The sequence below is a fragment of the Engraulis encrasicolus genome, chromosome 5, assembly GCF_034702125.1.
Source record: "Engraulis encrasicolus isolate BLACKSEA-1 chromosome 5, IST_EnEncr_1.0, whole genome shotgun sequence".
NCBI lineage: Eukaryota > Metazoa > Chordata > Actinopteri > Clupeiformes > Engraulidae > Engraulis > Engraulis encrasicolus.
This window is the reverse complement of record NC_085861.1, coordinates 50,609,295-50,635,215: the sequence shown is the minus strand read 5'-3', so window position 1 is coordinate 50,635,215 and position 25,921 is coordinate 50,609,295. Positions and strand designations below refer to the sequence as shown.

General features: G+C 43.4%; 3 protein-coding genes across 12 annotated transcripts in view; all 3 read left to right on the top strand.

Annotated features, from left to right (window-relative positions):
* The window catches only part of arhgef1b (Rho guanine nucleotide exchange factor (GEF) 1b), a 72,660-nt gene extending 64,837 nt beyond the window's left edge, over positions 1 to 7,823 (top strand). For 7 of the 8 annotated variants that reach the window (XM_063199692.1, XM_063199689.1, XM_063199694.1 and 4 more), the window contains 7 exons: positions 7 to 132; positions 368 to 423; positions 654 to 797; positions 1,328 to 1,450; positions 1,665 to 1,894; positions 2,935 to 3,031; positions 3,378 to 7,823. In XM_063199692.1, the coding sequence (XP_063055762.1) occupies positions 7 to 132; positions 368 to 423; positions 654 to 797; positions 1,328 to 1,450; positions 1,665 to 1,894; positions 2,935 to 3,006 (751 nt within the window). In that variant the 3' untranslated portion in view covers positions 3,007 to 3,031; positions 3,378 to 7,823. The remainder of the gene's footprint in view (positions 1 to 6; positions 133 to 367; positions 424 to 653; positions 798 to 1,327; positions 1,451 to 1,664; positions 1,895 to 2,934; positions 3,032 to 3,377) is intronic. The other variant, XM_063199690.1, reaches the window with a different exon arrangement.
* A 1,403-nt stretch (positions 7,824 to 9,226) lies between these two features.
* cd79a (CD79a molecule, immunoglobulin-associated alpha) lies at positions 9,227 to 16,287 on the top strand. The gene is made up of 5 exons (XM_063198315.1): positions 9,227 to 9,565; positions 12,576 to 12,980; positions 15,152 to 15,267; positions 15,414 to 15,473; positions 15,767 to 16,287. Exons 1-5 carry the CDS (start codon positions 9,526 to 9,528, stop codon positions 15,881 to 15,883), a joined length of 738 nt encoding a protein of 245 aa, XP_063054385.1. The 5' UTR covers positions 9,227 to 9,525; the 3' UTR covers positions 15,884 to 16,287.
* A 957-nt stretch (positions 16,288 to 17,244) lies between these two features.
* The window catches only part of lipeb (lipase, hormone-sensitive b), a 73,340-nt gene continuing 64,663 nt past the window's right edge, over positions 17,245 to 25,921 (top strand). Inside the window, exon 1 of one of the 3 annotated variants that reach the window (XM_063199648.1) lies at positions 17,245 to 17,384. In XM_063199648.1, coding sequence (XP_063055718.1) covers positions 17,288 to 17,384 — 97 coding nt within the window. In that variant the 5' untranslated portion in view covers positions 17,245 to 17,287. Of the gene's footprint in view, positions 17,385 to 22,433; positions 22,824 to 23,634; positions 24,853 to 25,921 lie in introns of those variants that run through there. The other 2 variants (XM_063199649.1, XM_063199650.1) reach the window with 2 other exon arrangements.

Here is a 25,921-nt window from a genome sequence, read left to right as displayed (position 1 = left end):
CCGCAGCTGGCATGACATGATCAAGTCGGCAGTGGACGACTTCAAGACGAGCGGGGGAGGGTCGGCTCTGGAGAGGGCGCGCTTCGGCAGCATCATACCCGGCAGCCCCGCCGTCCCACTCAGCCCCTCAACGTAAGTTTGTGTGTGTGTGTGTGTGTGTGTCTGTGTGTGTGTGTGTGTGTCTGTGTGTGTGTGTGTGCGTGCGCGCATGTGCGCGCATGTGCGCGTGCACGCACATCAGTCAAAACATTTGCTTTTCCCCCACTATGTACATAATCTATTAGATTTAGTTTGTAATCTGTGTGCGTAGGATAAAGAGAAGATGAGTTTTATAATCTCTGCCCCATTTTCATCATCTTTCCAACAGCTTGCAGCCTCCTCTCAGCCCAACAGAGAACGGAGACTCTTCCAAGATCAGCGGTGGTAAGAAATATGCCCCCCACTTCTCACCCCTCCATCCGCACCCCCTTTCTGCTGAATAAGGACACACACACACACGCACACACACACACACACACACACACACTACAGTTTGTCGCTGTACAGCCTTGTGACATTTTATGCAGAACCGAAGCCTTTCAGCACAGCAAGCTCCTGTACACAGCCTGCTCACAGCCTGTCCTGTCTTGTCCCATCCCATCCCTGTGCTATAGATGGTGAGAAGGATCTGAGTGCCCACGACAAGAGTGGCGACGTGCATGCCATGCTGATGGACTACCTCTCTGCCCACGGCTACGACCCCATCGGACACTGCAACAGCCCCCAGGAGAAGATGGCGGACCACATGATAGACGAACGTGAGTGGAAGTTCAGTCTCTCTCTCTCTCTCTCTCTCTCTCTCTCTCTCTCTCTCTCTCTCTCTCTCTCTCTCTCTCTCTCTCTCTCTCTCTCTCTCTCTCTCTCTCTCTCTCTCTCTCTCTCTCTCTCTCTCTGTCTTTACATTATGAGGATGGCATTCTCCAACTTCTTCTGTCTAATTCTCTGTCACTCCCAATGTGACGGATGCCAACTAGCAGACTTTAGCGTAGAACGTTAGTAAACCTCCCTCCCGAAGCTTCAAACAGTATTGGTAGCGCTGAGCTAGCGGTTTGGACCTTTAGCTCAGCGGTTTCGTGCTGTGCCTCCTATGCCCTAACGGGAGCTCTGACTGGTAGGTCTCGGGTTCGAGCCCCAACTGGGGAACTAGCGCAGATGTCCTCAGTTACACCAATCTCTGAATCACTCACTCACTCACATAGACTCATCGCTAAAACAAGTATGAAATTAAGTTAAAAAAAAACATAAAGGAAAAGACTGAAAATTGTATGTTTTTTGTTGTTGCCCCTAGTCATGTCCCTGAAGAGGCTATTGGTGGGCAGTATCAGCCTATCAGAAGACTCCCACGTCGATGGTGAGAATGGAGGGGCGGAGCCAGAGGGACAGGATGAAATTGATGGCCGTCAATCGGCAGGTATGGATCAACCTGTGATGTATTTTCTACACTGTGTGTATCACTGTGTCTTGTTGTACGTCTGCTATGCTGTAGTATGAAAAAATAAAAAGATGCCATGTTTGGTTAACAACATTTGGGTTAATGTGTAGATTTGTGTGTTTAGTGCAAGGGCACAATTTATTACCAGGATTGCTCAATCTCCCTGGTGTGTGTATGTACCGTATGTGTCCAGTAGATGGCGAGGAGCCTGTCGCTGACGGAGAGAAGGAGGACGGAGGTTCAGAGAGCGGAGGGGATGGAGGTGCGAAGGGAGAGGGAGAGGAGAAGCAGCAGCAGCAGGGGGAGCAGGAGCATGAGGAGGAGCAGGGGGGCATCAGCGCCCCCATGGTGCTCTCCCAGGAGAGGCTGGAGGAGGTGCGACACCGACTGGAGCTCATGGAGGACAAGCTGAGAAAACTACAGGTCAGCACAGACTGATGGATGGATGGATGGATGGATGGATGGATGAAGGAATAGATGAAATGGTGGATAGAAGAGTAAATGACTGAATAAATGGAGGGATAAGGGTGCTTCAGATAGAACATGAATGGACTGGCCCTGCTGTGGGGAACTCGCCTGCCATGCAGCTGACCGGGTTCGATTCCTGGCCCGGGTCCTTTGCCAACCCCTCCCCGTCTCTCCCCATTCGCTTGCTGTCTACCACTCGTGCTGTCCTGTCCATAATAAAGTCTAAAAGACAAAAAAAAAATCTTTTAAAAAAAAGAATATGAATGGACTGATGGATGAGTAATATACATTTACAGAAAAATAGATTGTAGATACATGGATAGATGAGTGTATCGATCAATGAGTGGGTGGAAATTTGGATGAAGAAGGGGCAGGCGAGCAGACTTCAAGATATTTTTTCTTGCCTTCCTGTGTAACAAAACTAAACGGTCCATACAGCTGCTAGAAGCGAGTATCAACGTTGCTAGGACGAAAACCAGCAAGGAAGAAGGGAGGTGTTGTACAAACAATGATACAAGCAAGGCATTCATAAGTAATAAGTGGTGAAGAAAAAGCTACAAGTCAGAAGAGTAGGATTGGTGTTGCACTGCAACATACTGTAGAAGGTATTGCAGTCTGGGAAGGAAACTGAAGCGTATAGTGTACATATACAGTATCTGTGGAACTTTCCTCTGGTCTTGCATCCAAAGAACACAGCTGCATTGATGGGCCATGACTTGCAACAGTTTTATAATGGAAAGGGTCTGTAATTTTTGCCTGTGAATGAGATACAGAAAAAATATTCTTTTGAGTTGTGTTACTGGTTTTTTTTCATGTAACAGTGATGGGCGTGCTCAACTTGCAACATAAAAATACAACTTTTTTTGGTGCGAGTAAAAGGAACGGACAATTTACTGTTTCATTCCCCAGAGTGGCTTGACTTTCATGAATTTGATGATTGACCTATCTGTCTATCTGCCTCTTTCTATTTGTGTCTTTCTCCTCTTGATGTGTAGAGTGTTGAAGAGTCATACCACAAGTTGCAGGAGCTGCTTGCAAAGTTTTCCTTGGAACGGGGAAACTATTAGTAGCACACCCCCTGCTGGACACCAGGTAAAAGGGCACACTTGGGCAGAATTATTCTGACTTCTTAATTATTAATAAATTGTTATTAATTTATATTATTAATTAATTATTTGTGTTTGTTTGTTTGTCCACACTTATTTAAGTCTATAACAGCCTTGTGTAAATTCATGCAAGGCTAATAGTATTAATAAAGGGATAAAATACCGGTATGTAAGATTTGAAGTCAGAAGTCATATTAACGTATTGTATTAGTAGTTGGTAGGCAGGTTATAATACAGTCTACCAAACGTCTTCTCACTGTCTGTAGATTCCTCGGTGTTACCTCAAAACATAATTCCTCTCTTTTTCCACCCCACTCTTTATGTTTCTCCAGGACCACATCATTTTCTGGATTGGAGTGCCGAGAGATATGATCTTGAGGGAGGCTTTGATTAATGCTGCCTGAGGAGTTTGCTGTTTACTGCTCTGCACTCTACTGCTTTTCCTTACCCCTTGGTGAGGATCTGCGAGGATCACCAGATCTGAAGTACTGTACAGCAGCACAGTGATTTAGGAGTGAGGCTGTGTGTGCGTGCGTGCGTGTGTGCGTGTGTGTGTGGGTGTGTTTGTGCGAGACTGTGTGTGTCTGTTTGTGTGTTTGTGAGTGTGTGTGCGTGCATAAAAGTTAAAGAGGACCAGAGTTTATGAACAGGTGCCAAAGAGAGTTTTAAACGGCCAATTGCGAGAAGGAAGCTGCCTTCATGGATGGATCAACTGCTCCAACCCCACCCCGCCCCACCCCAACACACACACACACACACTGAACTAAGCATGCACAACTAACTGCAACATTCCCCCGACCCCACCCCACCCCATGCCCCTTGCAGACAAGACACAACATACAGAGAGGCCTCAGTACCATTGCCCCCGCTGGACTGCCACGGCCCACCCTGATGTCATCCATTTATGCATGTGGAGAAGTGTGATGCTTGCTGTAGCCGCCACTTCACTGTCAGTGACTGCTACTGCTGCTGCTGGTGCTGGTGGTGCTGCATACTCAGCGGTTTGCCTTTGCTGTAGATGGAGACAGGGAACCCCATTGAGGCTTGGTTTGACAGGCATACATGCATTATTTATTTGAATTAATGTTCCTCACTTCTGTGAAAAAAGTTGTTGTTTTTTTCCTCCGACCCATTTTTTTATATATGAATTAATGTGTGAGGATGTGTATTCACTGTTTATAAGAAACATACTGTATTCACCAGCTAAGTTAGTTCACCCCTTTAGAAACATTTTTTTTACTTCATTTTTACACATTTGTTTAACCAAGTCGTTATGTATTGTAACCATGACCAAAATGTAGGCAAATTATGTAGAGAGCACCTTTTTTGTGATTTATATAAGGGGTTGAGTTGAACTGATGGACGGTATTTATTCCTGACAAAAGATTGTTGTGGAGCTTGCGTGGGCTTTTCTGGTGTGACCATGGGACTGTTCCTGGTTCCACAGTGTGAGCAGCGATCAAGGCACTAGGGACCTGCAGGGGTGCGTTTCTCGAAAGCATAGTTGTTAGCCAGTTAGCTACTCTGTTGTTTGCAATGCAATTTCTCATTGACAACTACCAAAGTAGCTAGCGTAGTTGGCAACTATGGCTTTGAGAAATGCACCCCAGGTTTGATGTTGAAGTTTTGTATTGTCAAACCTGTATACGTTTTAATGGTATTGAGGACGTTGACGATGGATAGACGTGAAGAAGGGGTGGAGAGAGAGAGGGACGGATGGATGGATGGATGGATGAGGGGATAGATCAGCAAGGAGGAGAAAAGAGCAGCTGGGTGGGTAATGGAGCAAACGGAGAAGGAATTGGGTAAGATGAGTTTAACAGCAGAGAGGAGTTTTGGGCTCAAAAGGTTTTATTGAGGACTTGAAAATAGTTGTGATACTGTACATACCGTTAAGATATGACTGATGCAAGTGTATGTTACACAGCTTACAGTATGCAAGTGCGCACACAGACACACAGACACACAGACACACACACACACACACACACACACACACACACACACACATACACATACACATACACATACACATACACATACACATACACATACACATACACATACACATACACATACACACACACACACACACACACACACACGGTGCATGTAATGTCCTTGGGCAGTCCCTTCGGTCACACCAGTTGGTTAGCAAAATGCTGAAGGGGGCACATCTTGAATCTGTTTTTGTGTGTGTGAGTGTGTTTGGGTGCATGGGTGCGTGTGTGTATGGGAGTGAGTGCATTTGTGTGTAACTTCACCAGCCTAGATTTACCTTCTCTAAATTCTTGAGGTGTGGTTGTACAATAGTGAACCAGGGGGGCGGGGGAGACATCTTAGTTTTTGGTATGCTGTTTAAGAGCTGAAGAGCTTCTTCTTCTGAACCAGGTAGTATTTTATATATAGTGATATTTTGTGTTCGTTCACCATTATGTTTGTTCATATATTTTTTTCTTTCTGGAATTGATTGTAATTATTCCTTGTTTTGTTCTTTTTTGGAGAGGGTTGCTGTTGTTAAAATTTCAGGCTCACAATCTGGACCAAAGAGAAAGAGCTGTCTAGCTATAAGCTTCTCTGAATGTCACACACACACACACACACACACACACACACACACACACACACACACACACACACACACACACACACACACACACACACACACACACACACACACACACACACACACACACACACACACACACACACACACTTCAGGAACATGTAAAATGAGTGACTCGTACAGAGACACTCATGAACACAACACGCATCAGAAACATAAAAGACATGCGCACACACACACACACACACACATACACACACACACGCGATTACCCAACAGGTCTGTGGTTGTTTGCCTTCCGCTGTCTGGTCACCTGTATAGCGGAAACCATTGATTGCTCTTCTCTTGAATACATGCCACCAAACCACCACAGCCAAAAAACAAACCAGGTCAGCGCCTAGTCATGGGGCAAGCGGATCGCGCATTACTGTAATCTGGTCTGGGTCTGGCAGGCAACCCATTGTGACACTTCTTCTCCTTGAAGTCTCTGGTGGTTTTCTTGAATTCATATGTCTTTCTTTCTTTCTTTGCATTTTTTATGCTTATGAGCGTTTTATTTTTTGTTTTTTTGAGGAGTCTGTAGTCCACAGGGACCCTCCTCAGAGGCTTTCTGTGCTGAAGTCAGCAAACTTTAAACTTCACACCCCCCATTCCCTCTCTTGCCACCACCAACTTTTTTTAGTTTTTTTTTGCTGGCCATGGCCTGGGCAGCTGCTCTTGTTAAGGACACGACTTCCAAAAACCAGTACTGTATTTTAGCAATATCAGCTGCCTGAGGCTCTTAGATAAATGCATGCCTGTTGCCAGAGTAACTGTGTCTCACCCCGAGGCCTTCAGTTCAGCCTCATTTCCATGCCAGGAAGCAACCAACGGCAGAGAAGCTGTGCAGCATGCATGCCCAGCGATCCATATTCTATGCATAGTGAAATTGGTGGGGCATTTGCACCGCAGACATGTATACAGCAAATGTCTATGATTTGTACCCATCGCCAAAAACCCTGTGACATTCCCGCCAAATACCCCAACCCGAGCTATCCCAGCAGTCACTGCTCTGCGTGCCACTGTATCTCTCTGGTTCTTCCATACCGCTACCTCTCACCATGCCCCTCATGCACCCCACCCCATGTCTCACGACAACTAACGCAAAATCATCACACAGTGAAACTGTTGTGCTGTATTATTTGGTTAGAGAGAGACACATTTTGTCATTATTTGTTTAAGTTAAGTGCTTCACCTAGAAAATAATGTAACCGTGCTATGCATTGCCAAACTATCCACAAGTGAGAGAATATTTGCATGAGGAAGTATTTTATTTTTACCCATTGTTTACACAAGAGGGTTCATTCTAACTCGTAGACTAGATGATGACCCAGAACACTAGTCACTGAGAAAGTGGACCTTGTCGACTGATTCAGGTGACCTGGGTTATTTATTGCCAACATTTACTACTCGCTTGACCCTTTTTTTGTTTCTTCAAGCCATTTGCTTTTTCTTCACAATACTTTGCTTCACATCATTCAGAACCAGCCAGGGCTGAGGTTATGTCCTCAATTCCATCATTTTTTTTCTGTTTCTGTTTTGTTTCTGTACCTCTCACATGCACCTATTTGCTTCCAAACCTAGCAAAAAAAAAATCGAAATGAAAAAATAAATGAGCAAAATTACGTTAGCTGTACATATAAATGTATTTATAGATAAAGGTGCCTTTTTATGACAATCAAGCCTTTGTATCCCCTTCTTTGTAAAAGTTATTTTTCCTTACTTTATTCCTTCCCAGAATATAGGGGACCCAGACGATGCTTTTCTTGTACAGATATAATTAGCATGAGCGTTACTTAGCCGTTAGCGATCGCTCCTACCGCCTGTCTATTATCTCCAAATGGTAACCAACTCAGGGGTGGTGTGTTCGAGCATGGCCTACAGTACATGCGCATCGCCACACCCAGTTTCCTGTGTTTAAAAACCAGACAGGGTTTGGTTAGTATTTCAGGCACCCATGCAGCACCAATATAAATATATATAAATATGAATATATATCTATATACGAAATGAATATGCAAGAATTATACTGTGTATTTGGGCTTTGATTTTATTCTATGAGAGGGTTTTTAATGATGTATACTTCATTAAAAATGAGGTACGTTTTTGTTTTTTTTCTTTCTTTTTTTTAATTGTTATTGGTTTCTTTTTTCTAATAAATGGAAAAAGGTCACTTGGTTTTGGTGTCTTCTTTCATATGTTAATGGTCATACCTACTCATGCCTGTTGAGGGCACTTCAGGCTCCTGTAATGATTTGTACTTATCTCTTGTACTTGAATAGATTCCTTGGAGTAAGGATTTAAGTTGGTCTCATCACATCAATCCCATCACTAAAACTGCTAGATCAAAAGTGGTCAAGAATACCTTAAGTAGTTATATTAGAGAAATGGTTCCATTTCTGTGCTGGAACACTGGATAATAGTTACAATGTATAGTAATCATTTAATAAATATGATTTATGATGATTTCCTTAATTTCCCTCGGGATTAATAAATATTACTCTGCTCTACTAAAAACACTGACGATTGTGCATGGGGACTCATGAAGAAGATATTGTATGGCCAAAAGAGGAATTGGCTTTAACCATGGCCTTACCCTCCAGGTTGGCTTTGCAACCCACTTGCTATTCTAGAGTAAGATGCAACTTGATCAAGTCATGTAGAACTTCCGGTAGAGCTGCCTTACTAGGCTATAGAGGATATCGGGGCATTATTACACTCATTCAATAGCCAAGCATGTCTAGATGTTGTTGTCAACATGGACCACAGTGCATTGTGACGAGAAAAAAAAGAAACTTAAAAAAAGGAGTTTTCAAAAAGGGCATCTTTGTCCTGTAGGGCAAAGGGCTAGGTGCCCCTATTTGTGCTCAACTATGAACTCAACCCTCTCATCCCTGTCCCCTTCTGGGGTCTCACTTAAGGTAGGCCCACCGAACTGCCTTCTGTAGAGGCACCCAACAGTCACTCCTGCCATGGTAAATTCCGGCAAAAATAATGAAAGAGGGCTCCAAGTCTATATTCTGCCTAGGGTCCCCAAATAGGTAGAACCGCCACCGCCTATAGTCCCATAGACATATTGCCCAAGGGCAAGTCAAATGTCATACAGGCCAAAAAGAAAACTGCACCGCGGCACACAGTAAGGTGCTTTTGACAGTGAGTGCATTCCAATATGCACACTCCCATCCTCCGCTTGTGCTTGTGGCCTCGCCCTGCCTCTGTAACCACCTCCGTGGAGAAAACAATACATGTCAGTAACAATAACTGTCAGCCCAGCCACAACTTTTGGGGGACTGTTGTTCATTCACCATCCCAATTGCAAATGAGAAAATGATATTGGAAATGTGCTTTTGCAAGATATTGCATTCATTTTCTGTCGTCAGTGACATCATCATGTGGTCGCAAGTGGGCAAGGGAGGACGGAAGTCTGCATATTGGAAATGCACCCAGTGCCTGAACGTCTGTCATCATTTGTGAGTCTCTTTCACTTCCTACTACAGATGGGGGCTGCCTAGTGTAGCATGGAGAAGCCAGTCAAGCGCATCTCCTACTGTATCTCATACTGACATTACAATACAAGCTCACTGTGATCTGTGGAGGGACTCAGTGCGGATACTAAACTATAGCGCATAAGGAGAGGGTGAACTGGTTTCAAGGGTGGCCCATCTGCTGAGTAATACACCTGTTGTAATATTTAAAGTGTCAACGTTGTGACTGCCAGGTGAGAAGTAGAATCATTTGACAGGAGAGGAGGCCTTCGATCATCAGACATTTTGTGTGTGGATGTTGCCCATATGGTTGAGGGTTTGAGTTCAAAAAACGGTGAGGAAGACAATAGCTATTGAACTTTGCGAGAAATTGGAAGAAACAAAACCAAGATGGAAACAATAGTTATTTTCCTGCTCTGTTCTATTACAGGTAAGCAAGCAATGTATGTATGTAACTTAATGGTAATGTACAGTATGTAACTAATGTAATGTATGTAATTTAATGTCAGCATTATAATTCTGTGTCACAAATAACATGTTCTGTGTATAAACGGTTGATGTTTGATTATTCTAAATATATCACAACAATTTGTGATGAAACATTGTATTGAAAGGTGTTATTTTTGTGAAGTGGAGTAAGCTGTAATTTCTTAACATCTGAAAGAGTTTCACAGAATGTTTTATTTTTTCTTATTTTTCTAATTTATGTCTCTGTTATTGTATCTACTACTTCCCTTTGGTGCTACTTTTGGTTGTTATTCAGTGTTTGTTCAGTTAAGCTTATTTCCTCCCAAAGGGCCAGTGAATCATCTGAGCCATTCTAATCTTAAAGCTGCTGATATTTATTTAAAAAATTGTCAGGACATTTTCACCAAACTTGGCTGACTGTGTCCTCAAGACATTATGTTGGCATACTGTAGGCCCAAGTGATTAACCATGATGCTTGATTCTTGGGGTTTGAATTGAAAATGCTGTTTTTCAGCATCGCTGTTTCAGTCTGTCTACCCAGATACATACATGTAGGCTTTAGTGGTGTGACCTGCCATATTCTGGTGTTGCATTTATTACATGTTTTTGTTGGCAAAAAAATGCATGTATGTGTACAGTATTTCCTGACAAGCAATTGTACCCCTTTAGGCAGGGCCCTAAATTGACTTTTTTTCACCACCAGCCAAAAATGGCTAGTATATGTTTATCTTACTAGCCAACACACACTCACTAATAAGTCAAAGTGGCTAGTAAGTTGTTATTTTCTACCAGCAAAAGTGAAATTTTCACCAGTATTTTACAGGTTGGCTGGTGCTAATTTAGAGCCCTGCCTTTAGGTACAGAGTAGTAGGCCTACTTTACCATTACTGCTGGGCTGCACTATTATGGAAAAAAAATCATACTCATGATTATTAATCACGATTATTGATTTTAGCTGATTTTTTCAAAAATTATTTAGAAAAAAATAATATATATACAGTGCCCTCCATAATTATTGGCACCCCTGGTTGAGATGTGTTTTTTAGCTTCCAATTATTTTATTTTTTTTCTAAATAATATGGGACCTTAATGGAAAAAAAGAGAAAAATCCAACCTTCAATACAAGTGCATTTATTCAGTGGGGAAAAAATCCCACATAAAGAAATAATTATTTGACATCAAATAATGTGTGTCACAATTATTAGCACCCCTGGTGTTAATATTTTGTACAACCCCCTTTTGCCAACAAAACAGCACCTAATCTTCTCCTATAATGTTTCACAAGATGGGAAAAGACAGAAAGAGGGATCTTCAGCCATTCCTCTTTGCAGAATCTCTCTAAATCATCCAGAGACCTGGGTCCTCTCCTCTGTACTCTCCTCTTCAGCTTACCCCACAGGTTCTCAATGGGGTTGAGGTCAGGGGACTGAGATGGCCATGGTAGGAGCTTGATTTTGTGTCTGGTGAACCATTTCTGTGTAGATTTGGCCATATGTTTAGGGTCATTGTCTTGCTGAAAGACCCAGTGACGAACCATCTTCAGGTTTCGGGCAGAGGGCAACAGATTTTGATTTAAAATGTCCTGGTATTTCAAAGCATTCATGATGCCATGCACCCTAACAAGGTTCCCAGGGCCTTTGGAAGCGAAACAGCCCCACAGCATCACTGACCCACCCCCATACTTCACAGTGGGTATGAGGTGCTTTTCAGCATGCGCATCTTTCGTGGCACGCCAGACCCACTTAGAGTGTTTGTTGCCAAAAAGCTCAATCTTGGTCTCATCTGACCAAAGCACGGTCCCAGTTGAGGCCCCAATACCGCTTGGCGAACTCCAGACATTTGCGTTTATGATTGTGAGTGAGGAAAGGTTTTCTCCGTGCATGCCTTCCAAACAGCTTGTTGGTGTGTAGACAGCGCCTGATGGTTGATTTGGAGACTTTGTGACCCCAGGATGCTACCATTTGTTGTAATTCTGTAACAGTGAGCTTTGGAGATCTTTTGATTTCTCTTACCATCCTCCTCACTGTGCGTGGTGGCAAAAGAAACTTGGGTCCTCGTCTAGGCTTGTTTACCACTGTTCCAGTGTTTTGAACTTCTTAATTATTCATCTCACAGTGGATATGGGCAGCTGCAGTTGAGTGGCAATCTTCTTGTAGCCTCTGCCTGACCTGTGAAGGTCGACGCACATCTGCCTCACTTGTATGCTGTGTTCCTTTGTCTTTCCCATGTTTAAGAGTGGATAAGAGAAATGTCCTCGGTGTCACGTCATATTTATACCCCAGGGAAACAGGAAGTGATGAATTGCTAATTAAATGTTCCTACATACTCTGGTAAACTTTGTAAACTACTGTAGAAATGACAGAAATGCTTCAATTATATTTATTTCCTGGGAATTGTTAAGGGTGCCAATAATTGTGGAACAGGTGATTTAATGAAAAATAATTATTTTTCAGTCAGGGATTTTTTTATTTTCTTACAATTCATTTGAGTTGAAGGCTACATTTTCCTACAATTTTCAGTGTGACAGTATTCTTCTGCAATAAACACTGAATTTATTTTAAGGCTTTTAACACATCTCAACCAGGGGTGCCAATAATTATGGAGGGGACTGTATATATATATATATATATATATATATATATATATATATATATACTCAGGTCAACAGATTTCTGGCCAGAAACACCAGCCTGTCAGTATGTTCTGGCTTCAAGGAGGCTCTCGAAGGAAGGTCACAATTGCTACGATTAAATCCCAATTGAAGTCACGATTTCGATATCACAATTATATCACGATTTTCGATTAATTGTGCAGCCCTAAATGCTAATCAATTCCATATTGTCGCATTAGATCATATTCTCTGAGATTACCAAATGAAAGCCACAAAACAAACAACTTTGTCTTATTTGTATTTTTTGTCTTTTGTATTTTGTATATTTTGTATCTTTTGTCTTTTTGTTTTCTTTCCCAAGTGGCCTACTCTCGATCCTCACCCAAATCCACTCCCAAAATGCCTGCCCCAAACCGTGAATGTTGGCCCCTACTGGAGCTGAAACTGGAGTCCGATCAGCCCTCGCTGCGAGTGCCAGTCAACAGCGAGGCGACTCTGAAGTGCTGCTACAAGCGCAGCACCACACAGGCTGTGGATCAACACTGGGTGGCCCGCTATAAGCGGGACGTCAACATCTCTGCTCCCGAGGTCATGGATCCCAGCCCGCGCGTCACCCTGGGCCCAGCAGTAGAGGAGGTCACTGGGCAAGTGTGTCACAATATGACCCTGCTTAGGGTGCAGGTGAATGACACAGGCTTGTACCAGTGCTTCCTGAATAGGACCCCAGCGTGCCTGTTCACGCATGGCACCTACCTGCAAGTCTTTAGTAAGTATGGGTATGACTATGAATCGGGAGTATATGTACTCTCTATAGCTGTTTGTCTATCTACATTAGTGTTTCTCAACGGGGGTGGTACAGGGGGCGTTGGGGAGCCCTATAGGGGGTTGTTGAGAAGGATACAGTTGAGAGGGTTTGGTGCCTAGTTGTCATTGGGGGCATTATTCCATTTAATTTTTTAACACAAAGGGGGGCGTTGGCAGGCTTAGGATGAGGTCCAGGGGGCATTTGTTCAAAAAAGTTTGAGAAACACTGATCTACATGATGTGCAGTGACTACATGGTAAGGCCTGGTGTGGATGGTTTGCAATATACATGGATTTTATAGTGTCCATCAGCACTAAACTAATCGGCATGCTGTAGACATCTAAAGTACGTCTTCTATAGTTCACCTTAAAATAATGTGCTGGTGGAGGATTATGCCTCGTTATTCCAAACACGTTTGGAAACATTTTTCATAACCACCTCCATAGTAGCAACGTGTGAGGCACATGCAAGTTCTCCTTACCAGCATGTACATACAGTAAGTAGACTGCTATTTTAGTGAGAGCTTTAAATCTTGGGTAACTCGCTCTCGCTCTCGCTCTGAAAGAGCACAATGAGCGTATTATGATGTAATTCTCACACACTTTAATTGAATTTCTTTAAATAAACTCCTGGCAGCTACAATCTGATTTCTGTTTTCATACCATTATGTCACATGGCATGCTCCAGGCTTTAAGACATAAAGGCAATATTGTGTTTTCTACGAGACTTGACTCTGCACATACCATGTCATCAACTTAAGCCATACTGCATGCCTAAATGTCATATAACGTACACAATGAAAAGCTAATAGACTTGCTGTTGCCATAACAGTCTTCTTACATGAACACTGCTTTATGCCTTTGATGACTTATTTAACCCCTTTGCTTAGAGCCTGTTATAACACTACTGTCGCCAAAACTGTAACGGCTATGTCTTAGTCTGTTACTTAAGGCCCATGTCATAAGTCAATGTTGTTATGATGCAGTTGAGTATTTTCCGCAAATAGTAAATAGGCCTGCCGGTGACCCCATCTGCAGTAAGAGGCATCAATAAATACCAATTTTACCAATTCCATTTGCTTCTTGTGTGCAATTTGGAAGCAAAACTAGAGTACAGATGGCTAAGAGTATCATGGTTGACAGGTATTTGACACCCATTAAGTTTTTGTGAAATGTATTGTCAATCACACACTTTGCTTTTCCCATGCCACATCACAACTACCTGCACAGCATGTGCTTATACTGTATTTTGCTGCCAATATTCTTTATTTAGCTATATGAATGTCTCACTTCCCCATCGTATACAGGTGTATTTGTGTTAGATAAAAGTGGTTGGGATTGCTTCACTGGGTCAGAAAAGAACCAAAGAGAAGGTGTTCATCAAAAATGGGCATTGAGACGACTCAATGCACTTCAGAATTTATTTTTTAAAAATACATTTGACGTCTGTTCCAGCGCCTATTCAACTTCTTTTTGACTTGCAGTCTTTCTGTTTCTGTTTTTTTGTCTTCCATTGAAATGTATTTGTGTGACTGTGACACAGCCTCAGGCACAACTGAGTGGCGCCAACAGCTTTCTCTTCATCAACCCTATGACAAGAGGGTGACATCGCACTGAATCATGATCAGGGTTTCCCAGCACTGTATTATTGAGGCGGCCACCTCTGCAACAAACACCTGCCAGTGCCACCCTGGCCAGATTCCCTGAAAAATAGATTTCTCTATTGACAATGTAATTGCTACAGTTGTTTTACAAAATAAATGTATGTCTATTGTAAACCTAGTTGTAATTTGTCATTTTAAATCTATTTCTGTCCCTGCCATGACTTAAAGGAAGGGAACTCGTCTACTATACGGCCGACCCGGGTTTGATTCCGGCCTGGGTCCTTTGCCGACCCTTCCCCCTCTCTCTTTCCCAAACATTTCCTGTCTCTCTCTCAAACTATCCTGTCTCAAATAAAGTCTAAAGACCAAAAAAGTATCACATTTTATATGAAATGGCACTTTAGACTAGCCTTTACAGTTACAGTATCGTAGGCTCCATGTCTTTGACACTGGCTGATTCCCTTGACCCACCATGACTAACAAATGCTCTGAGGCAGGAAACACTACACTTTTACTTTACCCTCTCTCAGCTCCACTGAGGCGCACCCTGGACATCAGCGAGAGCTGGAAGAACAGCATCATCACCATCGAGGGCGTGCTCCTGCTCTTCAGCGTACTCCTGCCCGGGATCTGCCAGATGGGGAAGGTACAAAAAAAAAAATTATAAGACAGACAGTGAAATTGTCTCCTTTCACAGTTGTACCCAAGCGTGACAGGAACACATCAGGGTGTCCCAAATGAATGATCTGGTTCGATTGCTAATTTTTTTTTTGTCTCCCTTCCTTGAAACAGACAAAGAGGCACACCCAGCTGAGCAGGAAGAAACGTGCAGAGGAGGAGAATATTTATGAGGTATTATGAACTCACTTTTCCTTCTTTTAGAATCCAAACTTAGTAAAAAAAAATGGGTAAATGTGACCAAGACACAACAATAAAAACTTTTCTGAACGAGGATGCCTGGGAGCTCCTCTTTTTCCTTCATCTAAGTTTTCCAATCCAAACAACACTTGAAACAAATGACTTTTCAATCTACTGTAGGAAGCACTCCTAAATAAACATTTTGAGGGACAAAATACTTCTGCTTCATTGTGTCTTGCTGTTTATTATGGGTTATTTCTAAACAAAGCATTTTTTTTCGTTGACAGGGCCTGAATCTGGACGACTGCAACTCCACGTACCACCAGATCCAACGCTCTCAGCATGGGCCGTACCAGGACGTGGCCAACCCACCCCAAGAGGACAATCAGCTGGAGAAGCCATGAAGGAGTGGCAAAGGCCTGAAGGGGGGGGAGGGGGGAAGATACTGAACATGGCATATTCTGTGTGTGTGTGTGTGTGTGTGTGTGTGTGTGTGTGTGTGTGTGTGTGTGTGTGTGTGTGTGTGTGTGTGTGTGTGTGTGTGTGTGTGTGTGTGTGTGAGCGTGAGCTATGCTTTTTGCAGTTTTGGTGTGTTTGTGTTTAAATATGTGTGTTTGTGTGAATTCTTGTCTGACGTTGTGTTGTTAATTATACACAGTATGATTTGTGATTCACATTGACTGACACAGATAACTGTGTCAATGGCCTAGATAGGCATAGTCTAGCAGTGGGTTTTAGCAACTTCAACAACATTGGCATTTTGAACACAAATCTAGTGAAAAGTCTGTATCTATTGTCAGTTATAACAATAAAAATAGTTCTTTTTTTGAAATGATGATGCATTTTCTTGTTTTCTTTGGGGCACTTGTTTTTATTAGACCAGATCTCAGAGAGATTGAGGGTAGGCCTATAGCTTGACATAAAATGTCATTGCTAAATTGCATTCGGGTCATGATCGCAGACTTGCCAGGAGTGACATAGTTGATGTCTCTGTTTTCCCTAGCCATTCCTTGATTAGTTTTTTTTTTCTGAAATGTTTTGGATCATTATGACTCTTGACCCATCTCTGGCAGCTACCTCTTCAGTTGATGGCAGGACATGCTGTTGAACTTCATCACAGGCAGCAAATGTAGGCCCTAACTGTCCAATGCTGTTATTTGTAGGCTAAATATAAATAAAGAAATAATATAATAATATATAATATATACAATAATATGCAATAATATAATCAATAATAAATAAATAAATCATAAAATACAAGAAACAGTGCGTTTACTGTGTTATGTAAGGCCATGTTATGTGTAGGCCTATGAGGTGTGCCAGCGTGCTTTCCTGTCTTCCCAATGATAAAACGTCGTTACATTTTCACAGTCCCACTAACCAAATAAATAGAATATTCTAGGAAGTAGGCTGAAAACAGATAGGCCTACTAGCCTATTCAGAAAATATGAATATGGCCTGGGCATTTTGGAGACCTAACCTACATTGTGACATTCAAACATTTCAAATGGGCTATGGCATGTTACCGACGACTATTAGACTATGCCACTCTAGTCTGCTTACCACCTTACAAAAGCAACAGGCTTTGACGTGAGCAAGGAGACCCCTTTTCCGTAATGGAAGTTCAGAGTTATTTGGGGCAGCTTTGAAATAACGGGGTAGTAGTAGGTTACGCAAGGAATTCCATTGGTTTATGAGCGGTATGCAGTTCACATATTGGCTGTGCGTTTGTCTGTAGGTGTGGCTAGTTTTCAGGTATGACTACAGCTTTACTATCGAGGATCAGAGGGACAGTGTGAGGTACTGTAATGCGAAACATGGCGTCAGGAAAGAAAGCAGAAAGCGGCAAGCATGAACAAGGTGTGAATGGAAGGCGATCGTCAAAACGCAAGGAAGGACCCATAGGTAAATCCTTATGTATCTTTAAAGGAAGTTCTTCCCTGCTGTTCGAGGCAAGTCGGTGATTTTTGGAACGTGCAAACTTCTGTGACCAGAAGCCAGTCGTCACTACATCACTTTGGCTAGTTCACGACCTAGTAATCCACTTTTGAAATATGTTTTGAAATTCTGACAGCATTCTGATGGACATGAGCACTGCCGAATCCAGACCGCGTTCTCTCTCACGTACAATAGCCTTTATGGGAGATTATTGAAATGCTACTGGTGTAGCCTAGCATTGTCACTATACTCTGCCAATAGCATAATGTTGCCCAGTGACAAAAGTAACCTACATGTTTCAATGCCTCCCTACGCCGTTTGTATTCGTGCATTGTAACAGTCAGTTGCCACTGAGTGTGTTCTCTAACAATGTCATTATGTTACTGTATCGCTGCTGAGCGTCACGTCTCTGGCGAGACTCTCTGTTTACGTTATGATTGTCCTAAGGAATTATAGATAATATGATTAGCTATATAGATTATGCTGGAAGACTCGAGAAGTAAGCCACTAGGTCAGGAGATGCTTGTCTTGTTTGATGACGCTTCCCACGGGAAACCCTGAGTATTCATTTTCCTAATTATGCAAGACCACCGTGAGGTAGAAAAAGCTTGGGGTACAGTGCACGCGCCCCCTGAAAGGCAGCCTCTACCCGGCTAGCCGAAATAGCTCGTGTCCCTAATTGTTGTTCATCAGATTCGCTGCACCAAAAACGCATTTGTGGTGAAACATTTTCCTACAGGGTACCAAGTAGCCTTGTAAGTCAAAGTCCTTGAATCACATATGGGTGCTGTTAGAGATTTTGGGATTATTGACTGCTTATTGCAAAATAGATCACTGGCTGAGTTTTTTCCCCCAGGTCAGGCATGTTCGAGAGAATTGTCAAAACATAGGGGAAGAGCAGTGTCTCTGTAGGGAAAGTGGGGTGGGGTGAGGTATTGTTTCCCACTTCCTGTGGAGAGGCAGAGACCAAACCGTGACAGGCGGAGAAGCAAAGGCACTGTATGCAGGGCAAAGGTCCATGGCAGGATGTCATATTTCCTCAAGGGGGACTGGGTCGGACAGCCGTGGGACCTGTTCTTCTTGCACGATCAAAACAGGTCTTGGCATTCTTGTCCAGCACAAATATTTTCCCGAATAATGTGTCTTCACACCATCCTTAAAATAGGTGTAGGCAACCCATGGGGTTGGATGCTTACTGTAGGCCTACCCGTAAAAGGCCTAGGCACAGACACTGAATTATTTCACTGGGTGGGTGGGTCACAGATATATAACAATGTAATGTTGTACCATAAGAGATCGAACATATTTAGGGGCATCCTGAATTGCCACATTTTAATATCACATCACTTCCTTATATGACTGGACAATAGGTCAATCTGTGTCTGGGAAACCCCAGAGTTAAGGCAGTTGGTTCATCAGTGGCATTATCATAACACATGCCATTGTCCTACAGTATGTAGTCTAGTTGTTGGCATTTGCATTTTAAAGGGGGAAGTAGATCAAATATTCAAAAAAATGCAACACTCAGCTTCCCTGTGGCAGGCGTTTGCAGTCACGTTCACATCTTAGGTGGCAGGTGGTCAGTCATTTATCAGAGAAATGTGCCGCTCAAACTACTCTGATGTTTGTCCTGTACATAGCTCCCATCAGTGGTGGTTTGTAGAGGGGAATTTCACCACCTTATTTAGTCCAGTAAATAAGACCAAACCATACAGAATATGTTTGCCTGCCCAATACTTCTAACTGGGCAATGAATCTGGTTCGACTCTTTCCTCAAGTAACAACTGTCGTAGGCTTTGCACAGTGATTTTGCCTATGGTGCAAGCCCAGGCTATACATTTCATGTGATACTCTGTCTGTACAGAATACAATCTAGTGACCGTAAGGACAAACATGCCTAACGGTGGGTGGGAAGGTCTTTTTCTCACAAAACTGACCATGAACCGAGAATGTCCCCGAAATGCCTTGCAGAGCTGCTTACAGTGCATTCTGGGAAAACTCCTCTGTCTCTGTGTTCAAAGTGTGCTGTGTTCTGTCCTTCTCTCTAACTCTTGAGAAGCTGTGGAAATTGTGATCTCTCTACCGAGTAGGAACTCTCAGTCCATTGGGACAAGATGTAACTCAAAATCCACATGAGGCCTTGGGCCCACAGCCAAAACACATTTTCTCAATCGCTCCTAAACATCAGGAAGGTATTGCCAGAATTACAGACCAGAATGGATTACAACTAAGCATTTCAAGGGTTTCAAGATTTTCAGTGCCTTTGTATCGTAAAGGGCCCCACAACACAACTTACATTTTCATTAAGTCACATTCTCTTTGCTCTATATTCTTACACCACAAGGGATAAAGACGTACAGCCGTAGAGAAATGTACTCTGCTTGATGGTAAAAAGGTCTTTTTAAGTGTCTGTCTGTAAATGGGACGTTGTCAAGAGGGATTTTTTTAGTCTTAGTGTCCCACCATTTAAATGATGAATCATTTACTTCCCTCTGTCTTCATTATATTGAAACACTGTCCCCATCAACAACCATATCAGCACTCACAGACTAGACCAGTGGGATAACTGTTTTGAAAACTTGAAGTTAATTTATTTAACAAGGGGACAGGACGTGTTAAGAATATTAAAATACACTATATATAACAGGGATGGGCAACTTTGATAATGAGGACGGCCACATTTTTTCTTCACCACCATCGGAGGGCCACATGACCACGGATCTGACTGCAGCTCGCAGTTCAAGGTGCAGTTTGTTTCTCTCTGACGGCCCATGTTTGGAAGGAACAGAAGTGTGCTCTATTGGCCAACAGTATAATTATTACCAAATATATTTACAACATACAGCATCATTAATTGCTATCTTATCTACGGGCCACGCTGAGTGAGGAGACCCCTGGGCCCCCAGTTGCCCATCCCTGATGTATAAGATTATACCTATGAAGGCTAATGTCCATCCCTAGTCCCTGTAGTCATCTTATCATGTTGTCATCCTATTCTTATGCTGTCCATCAGCACCACTACAGAGCCTGTTGGCCCGGCAGATCATGGAACTGACATTGTTCAGCTTCAAAGAACTCATGGATGGTAAGATCCAATATACCCGTACCAAAATCCCCAATGCCCAAAGCCAGTAACCTCGCCAGTCCTCACTTAGATGCTTGTTAGTCAAACATGTGCTTATAGGTGTTGATGATCTATTAGGTTTTGCTTGTAGTGCTAAGGAGCAGCATAGACCATGTGGTGATAAGCATTACCTCATAGTTCAACCTGTCTACTTGGTGCCTTCCTTCCCATGTGGTCTCGTGAGTGGCCATCAATAGTATCAGAATGCATCAGAAGCCTGTGACTGCTGTACACAACCACCTGCTTCAGTTAGGTAGCTACACACATGTACCTGCAGGCACATGGCTTGGGGCACACTGAGGTCATGATTTGTTGTGTCTGCCTGGCTAGGTTTGCTGGCCAGGTGAAGCCAAAAGTGCACTTGTAGGTCGGATGTTTTGGGGGTTAATGCCCCTGGCGTTATTCACCCTTGCCCTTGCTCATGGCCCAGAGAGTGAGTTCATGGTCAGACTTTGTTCCTGAGAGATTCAGAGGAGTAAGGTAGCTGTTCAGGCCTGCTGCAGTGTAGAGAAGACTGGGGTGTGAAAAAAAGAAATTGACATGACAATCGTATCTTCTCGGGCCTCGTCACAATACATGTATCGTATCGTGATAACTGTGTCGTGATACCATTTTTTGCCTTTACCCAGCCTGGTGAATAGAAAGAAGTAACTTACACACACTTACTCTTATTTAGGAGTGAAAACATAATGTCAGCAGTTGACATAACTATTTGTTGTTTTGAATTAAGACTGTTAATGAGTCCAAAAGGCAGCATTGCATTGCAACTGCACTGCATTCTGGCATTCAATTACTATGCAGTGGAAGGAAACCCACAATACATATCGTATCATGACCCCCGTATCTTGAATACGTATTGTATCGCAAGGTTGTTGGCAATTTCTAGTCTTAGACTGGGATTTGATTCTGTGTGCCTCTGCAGTTTAGGGTGTGTTTTACCAACATGGTTTACTGCCAAAAGTAGTGACTTGATTCAAGGTGAGGAGATGAGTTGTATAGCTTAATTTTACATTTTAATTTTGTTATTGCTGTAAAGGCATAGCTCCTCTCCAGTATGTAAAGAGGGTTGATGAATCTTTATTTTGACTTAGCCAGGCTGTTTTCGTTTGGGACTACCTTATGTCTGACTACAACCTGCAGGACAACAGCACAAAGCAGTTGGACAGATTGCAGGTTGCCCTCAGGAACAGTTCAGACAATTTAAAGACACCACACACACACACACACACACACATACACACACACACACACACACACACACACACACACACACACACACACACACACACACACACACACACACACACACACACACACACACACACACACACACACACACACACACACACACACACACACACACACACACACACACACAGGGAGGATACAATTCTGCATGTCAACATGGAATTCATTAGAGTGTGACCAATACATTAAAGTCTTTGGGCAGGAAATCTTGCCAATTGGGTCGAGGAGCACTTGGCAGACCTTAGCGAAACAGCCAATAAGAGTCAAGGTTGCTGCCTGCTGGCACTGTCCCTGAAAGAAGGGCACAGCCGCACAGGGAGGATTTTGGCCACGTGTCTCATGACACTTCTGATCACACCAACAACAAACAAGTTCCTCACAGATAGCACGTGTTGTGTGTGCTTTGTGTTTGTGTGTGTGCTGCCTATGCCCATGTGCATGGGTGAGAAAGTTAGGCAAATCAGTGCTGTTGGGCAAGTCAGTGCTGCAGGGAGACCTGTGGTATGTGGGTGAAACGACCATTCTCACTGGAAAGAGGCCCCGTTCTGGGCTGTAAGCAGAAGTAAAAACGGAGTCAAGGGTGAGAGGAGAGAGATAGAGAGAGAGAGAGAGAGAGAGAGAGAGGGTGGGAGGAGGAGGGGTAGGAGACTGCCCAGAACAGATGAGTCAAAGTGCTGCAACACCACAGGAAAGCACCAAGTAGAAGAAGAAGAAGAAGATAAGGAAGAGAGCCAGGGGAATACAGTGATGACATGATGGTGATGGAAGTGAAGAAATGAAGGAGGGAGTGTTAGCGAGGGTGTGAAGGTCCAATCACAGCAGTTCCATCTCCCCATTCCTCTCTATTTACTTCCCCCATCTGTCCTCTTTTCTCCCCGGTCCGCCACCAATTCCTCTCAGTGTGAGACTGCCTGCCTGACTGCCTGCCTGTCTGTCTGTCTGTAGAGCCATGGCTGGCTGTGAGGAACCAGCACTGGACATGGACTTGGTCCTGCAGGTCCTGGACAGCAGCTTGATGTTTGAAGACGATGAGGGTAAAGATTGGACATGATGATGAGGAGGAGGAGGAGGAGGAGGAGGAGGATGTTGTCTATATCTCTGGTGCCTATGTGCTCTTCTCGGCAAATGCATGGCAATGTTGTGGCCCTGTCCCTCTTCTTCCTCTCTTTCTCTCGCTCTCTCTATTTCTATCGTTCTCTGTCTTGTCTGTCTGTCATCATTTTCATCAGTTTTCTAAAGGCTCTTTTCCACTGCCGGTTTTCTGGTAGGCCTACAGCTCGACAGCGCGACTCGCCCGTCACTTTTTGCTTTTCGATTGGGCACGCACAACACGGCTCAATCGTAAAGCAAAACGCGGTGGCCGAGTCGCACTGTGTTGAGCTGTAGACCTACCAGAAAACTGGCAGCGGAAAAAAGAGCCTTAAATGCTCGTTTTGTCTTTCCATGTCTCTTTTTTCGTCCTCCTTCTGTTCTGTTTTCTGTCTCTGAAGCTTAACCTGCAGGTGCTCTTTGAATGCTGGAGTGTGCTGCTGACCCAGGATGCCTTGTCTTGGCTGATTGGCTGGCTGTGTGGCTTTGCCTGTTGATGGGATGACTTATTGATGAGCTCCCCTGCATCTTTGATGTGTCAGGGACAAGGGACCTGGTGTGCCTTGTCTGTGGGCAACGGTGGCTGCAGGTGCGAGGGTCGGGTGTGCGTGTGTGTGCGTGTGCGTGTGTGTGTACGTGTGTGTGTGGCTGCGCGTGTGTGTGCGTGTGCGCGTGCTTGTGCGCGTGTGCGCGTGTGCGTGCGTGCGTGCGTGCGTGCGTGCGTGCGTGTGTGCGTGCGTGTGTGTGTGTGTGTGAATGTGAATGTGTAAGAAAGGCACGCTTTCGAGAGCAGGCTGAGGTTAGTGAGTTGTCACTCGAGGATTCACTGTTGTGGAGAGTGACTGTAGGGGAATTAGAATTGGTATCGCGTGCTGTGTTTGTGTCTGTGTGTGGGACTGAGTACTGTTTGCACGTTTTTTTTCCTCCTTGGGTCCCAGTTTAGAGTACGTTCCTCCGTTCGTTCCTGCAGAGGTTGTATTGAATGTTGCTCCAGACGTTTTGTCAGCGATCACTATTTTGGTTGGCATGTGAGGTCTTGCAACGAAGTCCAATTGTTATTTTGGTGACCTGTGTAGTGGGCGTTGGGTGTCTCCGTTCCACAACTTTGGCACGAGACTACGAGTGCAACCACAGCATACTTTCTAAATTCAGTATACAGTCTGCATGCGATATGTTCTCCCACAGTGAAAATAGCCCAGATCGTGTGTAAATGGGGTCGTACAAGACCGCAGGACCATGTTTTTTTTTTGGGGTCATGTTGTACGTGAATTGTAAAAGTAAAGAAAGCTCCCGCACACTGTTCACATTTGCATGGTTTACTGCGCCGTTTCGGTCTACTGACCTTCTTCAAGCAATTCAAAAACATGTGAATCGTACAAATCCAGGTCACTCTTCAGTAGACCTCTTCAGCATTAGGTCAGACGACCTATGAATGCGTCATCCACCAGTCATTCATTGTTGTCCACAGAATCATTATTGTGACTTGCCTTCGAGGGCTGAATGTATTCATTCCTCTGTGTGAAATCCATTTTGCATGTTTGGGATCACAAACATGTTACTTTGTTCTTTTGAGTCATTCTTACTTTAGGCCAAACCACAAAGAAATGAGCATTCTCATAGTGTACGTAGATCCCCGCTCGCTGCAGCCTTCTTAGCTGAAACAGGCCGTGGCATTTAATCATCTGATTCCACTCGGATGCCCAGCAGGAAGAGTTGAGATGAAAATAAAACAAGCCATTGATTTATTCTCACCTCCTATCCACTGACGACGTGCCTTTGAACAGAAGCTGCAGCTCTGACTGGAAGTGCACTCTGTAGCTCTTAAGAAACATCTCTATGACACTTTTTTCAAAATATTGTTATATTATAGGCAAAGTTCAAAATATGGTTGTATAACATTGACGACAGATCACTACAGTAGGAGTTATTTGCTGTAGATACTCAAAATTGGTGCAATGCTAGCAGACTTTAGAGGTAAGTGTACTGTGGGTATTATTATTAAGACTTATGTGCGTTTTTTTGGGGTAGGTCACCTTGAGTCTAATGTTAAATCAGGGCATTTGGGGTATATTATAGCCCAGGATGTTACAGACTGCAGTAGCTCTAGATCTATCACAGGATGTCAGCTAGGTTCAGCCTGTCTGCGCTCCCAATTTCTTTTCGATGCCTCTGTGCCTTTGTCTTTGCTTGTAGGAGGATATGAGCAGTTTGGAAAATGTCGGGGTACGTGGTATGTTTCGCGAAAACAAATCATTGTTTAAGTGCCTTTGGTCAAAGTTTTTTTTTCCATAGTAGAGGAAATTAATTCATACTTTTTGATCTAGTTTTCAAGTGAAAATGTTGGCCTTTTAAACTGACCAGTCATACTCCACCACACAACCAATGCATACCCAACCTTTAAATCACTTACAATGTCGGTTGGCCGCTGTTATGCATTGGACTGTGTGATCTTGTGTTATACACTGGATTGTGTGTGTAGGTATGCTGTAGGGGTGGGCGGTAACCGCGGTATAATATTGTGTGCGGTATTTTTTCATCAATGATAGAGATTTTGTCTCATACCGTCTACCGCAATAGAACATTGCGTCCTGTAGATGTAGAGTCATAGTTATAGATTAAAAGTTTAAAAATATGTTTTCAAATGATTTGAATGACAAGAATTCCCACATAGAAGATAAAACAATGTCTGACCAGTCATTTCCAAAAAATAAAATGCAAAAAAATGGTGTTTTGGTCATTTTGCCACAAAACGCTTAATTTTAACATTTTATACACAAATGTACAATACCGTGATATATACCGTGATATATACCGTGGCTAAAATTATACCGAGGTATACATTTTTGGCCATACCGCCCACCCCTAGTATGCTGTGCCTGTGTGTTTCAGTGGTAGTGATTCTTGAGTCTCGTGCCTGGAATAACCTTTCCTCTTCTTTTACTGCGTCATGCACGGTGCTATGCGCCGTTACCGTGAGAGCCAGGCATTCCTCCAGAGACGTTCATAGCAGCAGTCAGTTGTTGTGTAATGGGATAAGGCTATA

What these genes read in the sequence shown, in the direction of transcription:
- cd79a (XM_063198315.1), top strand. Translation starts at nt 9,526, where the DNA reads ATGGAAACAATAGTTATTTTCCTGCTCTGTTCTATTACAG. An exon ending in CACCTACCTGCAAGTCTTTA is followed by an intron (nt 12,981 to 15,151) that starts GTAAGTATGGGT and finishes ACCCTCTCTCAG; the next exon opens with CTCCACTGAGGCGCACCCTG. An exon ending in GGATCTGCCAGATGGGGAAG is followed by an intron (nt 15,268 to 15,413) that starts GTACAAAAAAAA and finishes TCCTTGAAACAG; the next exon opens with ACAAAGAGGCACACCCAGCT.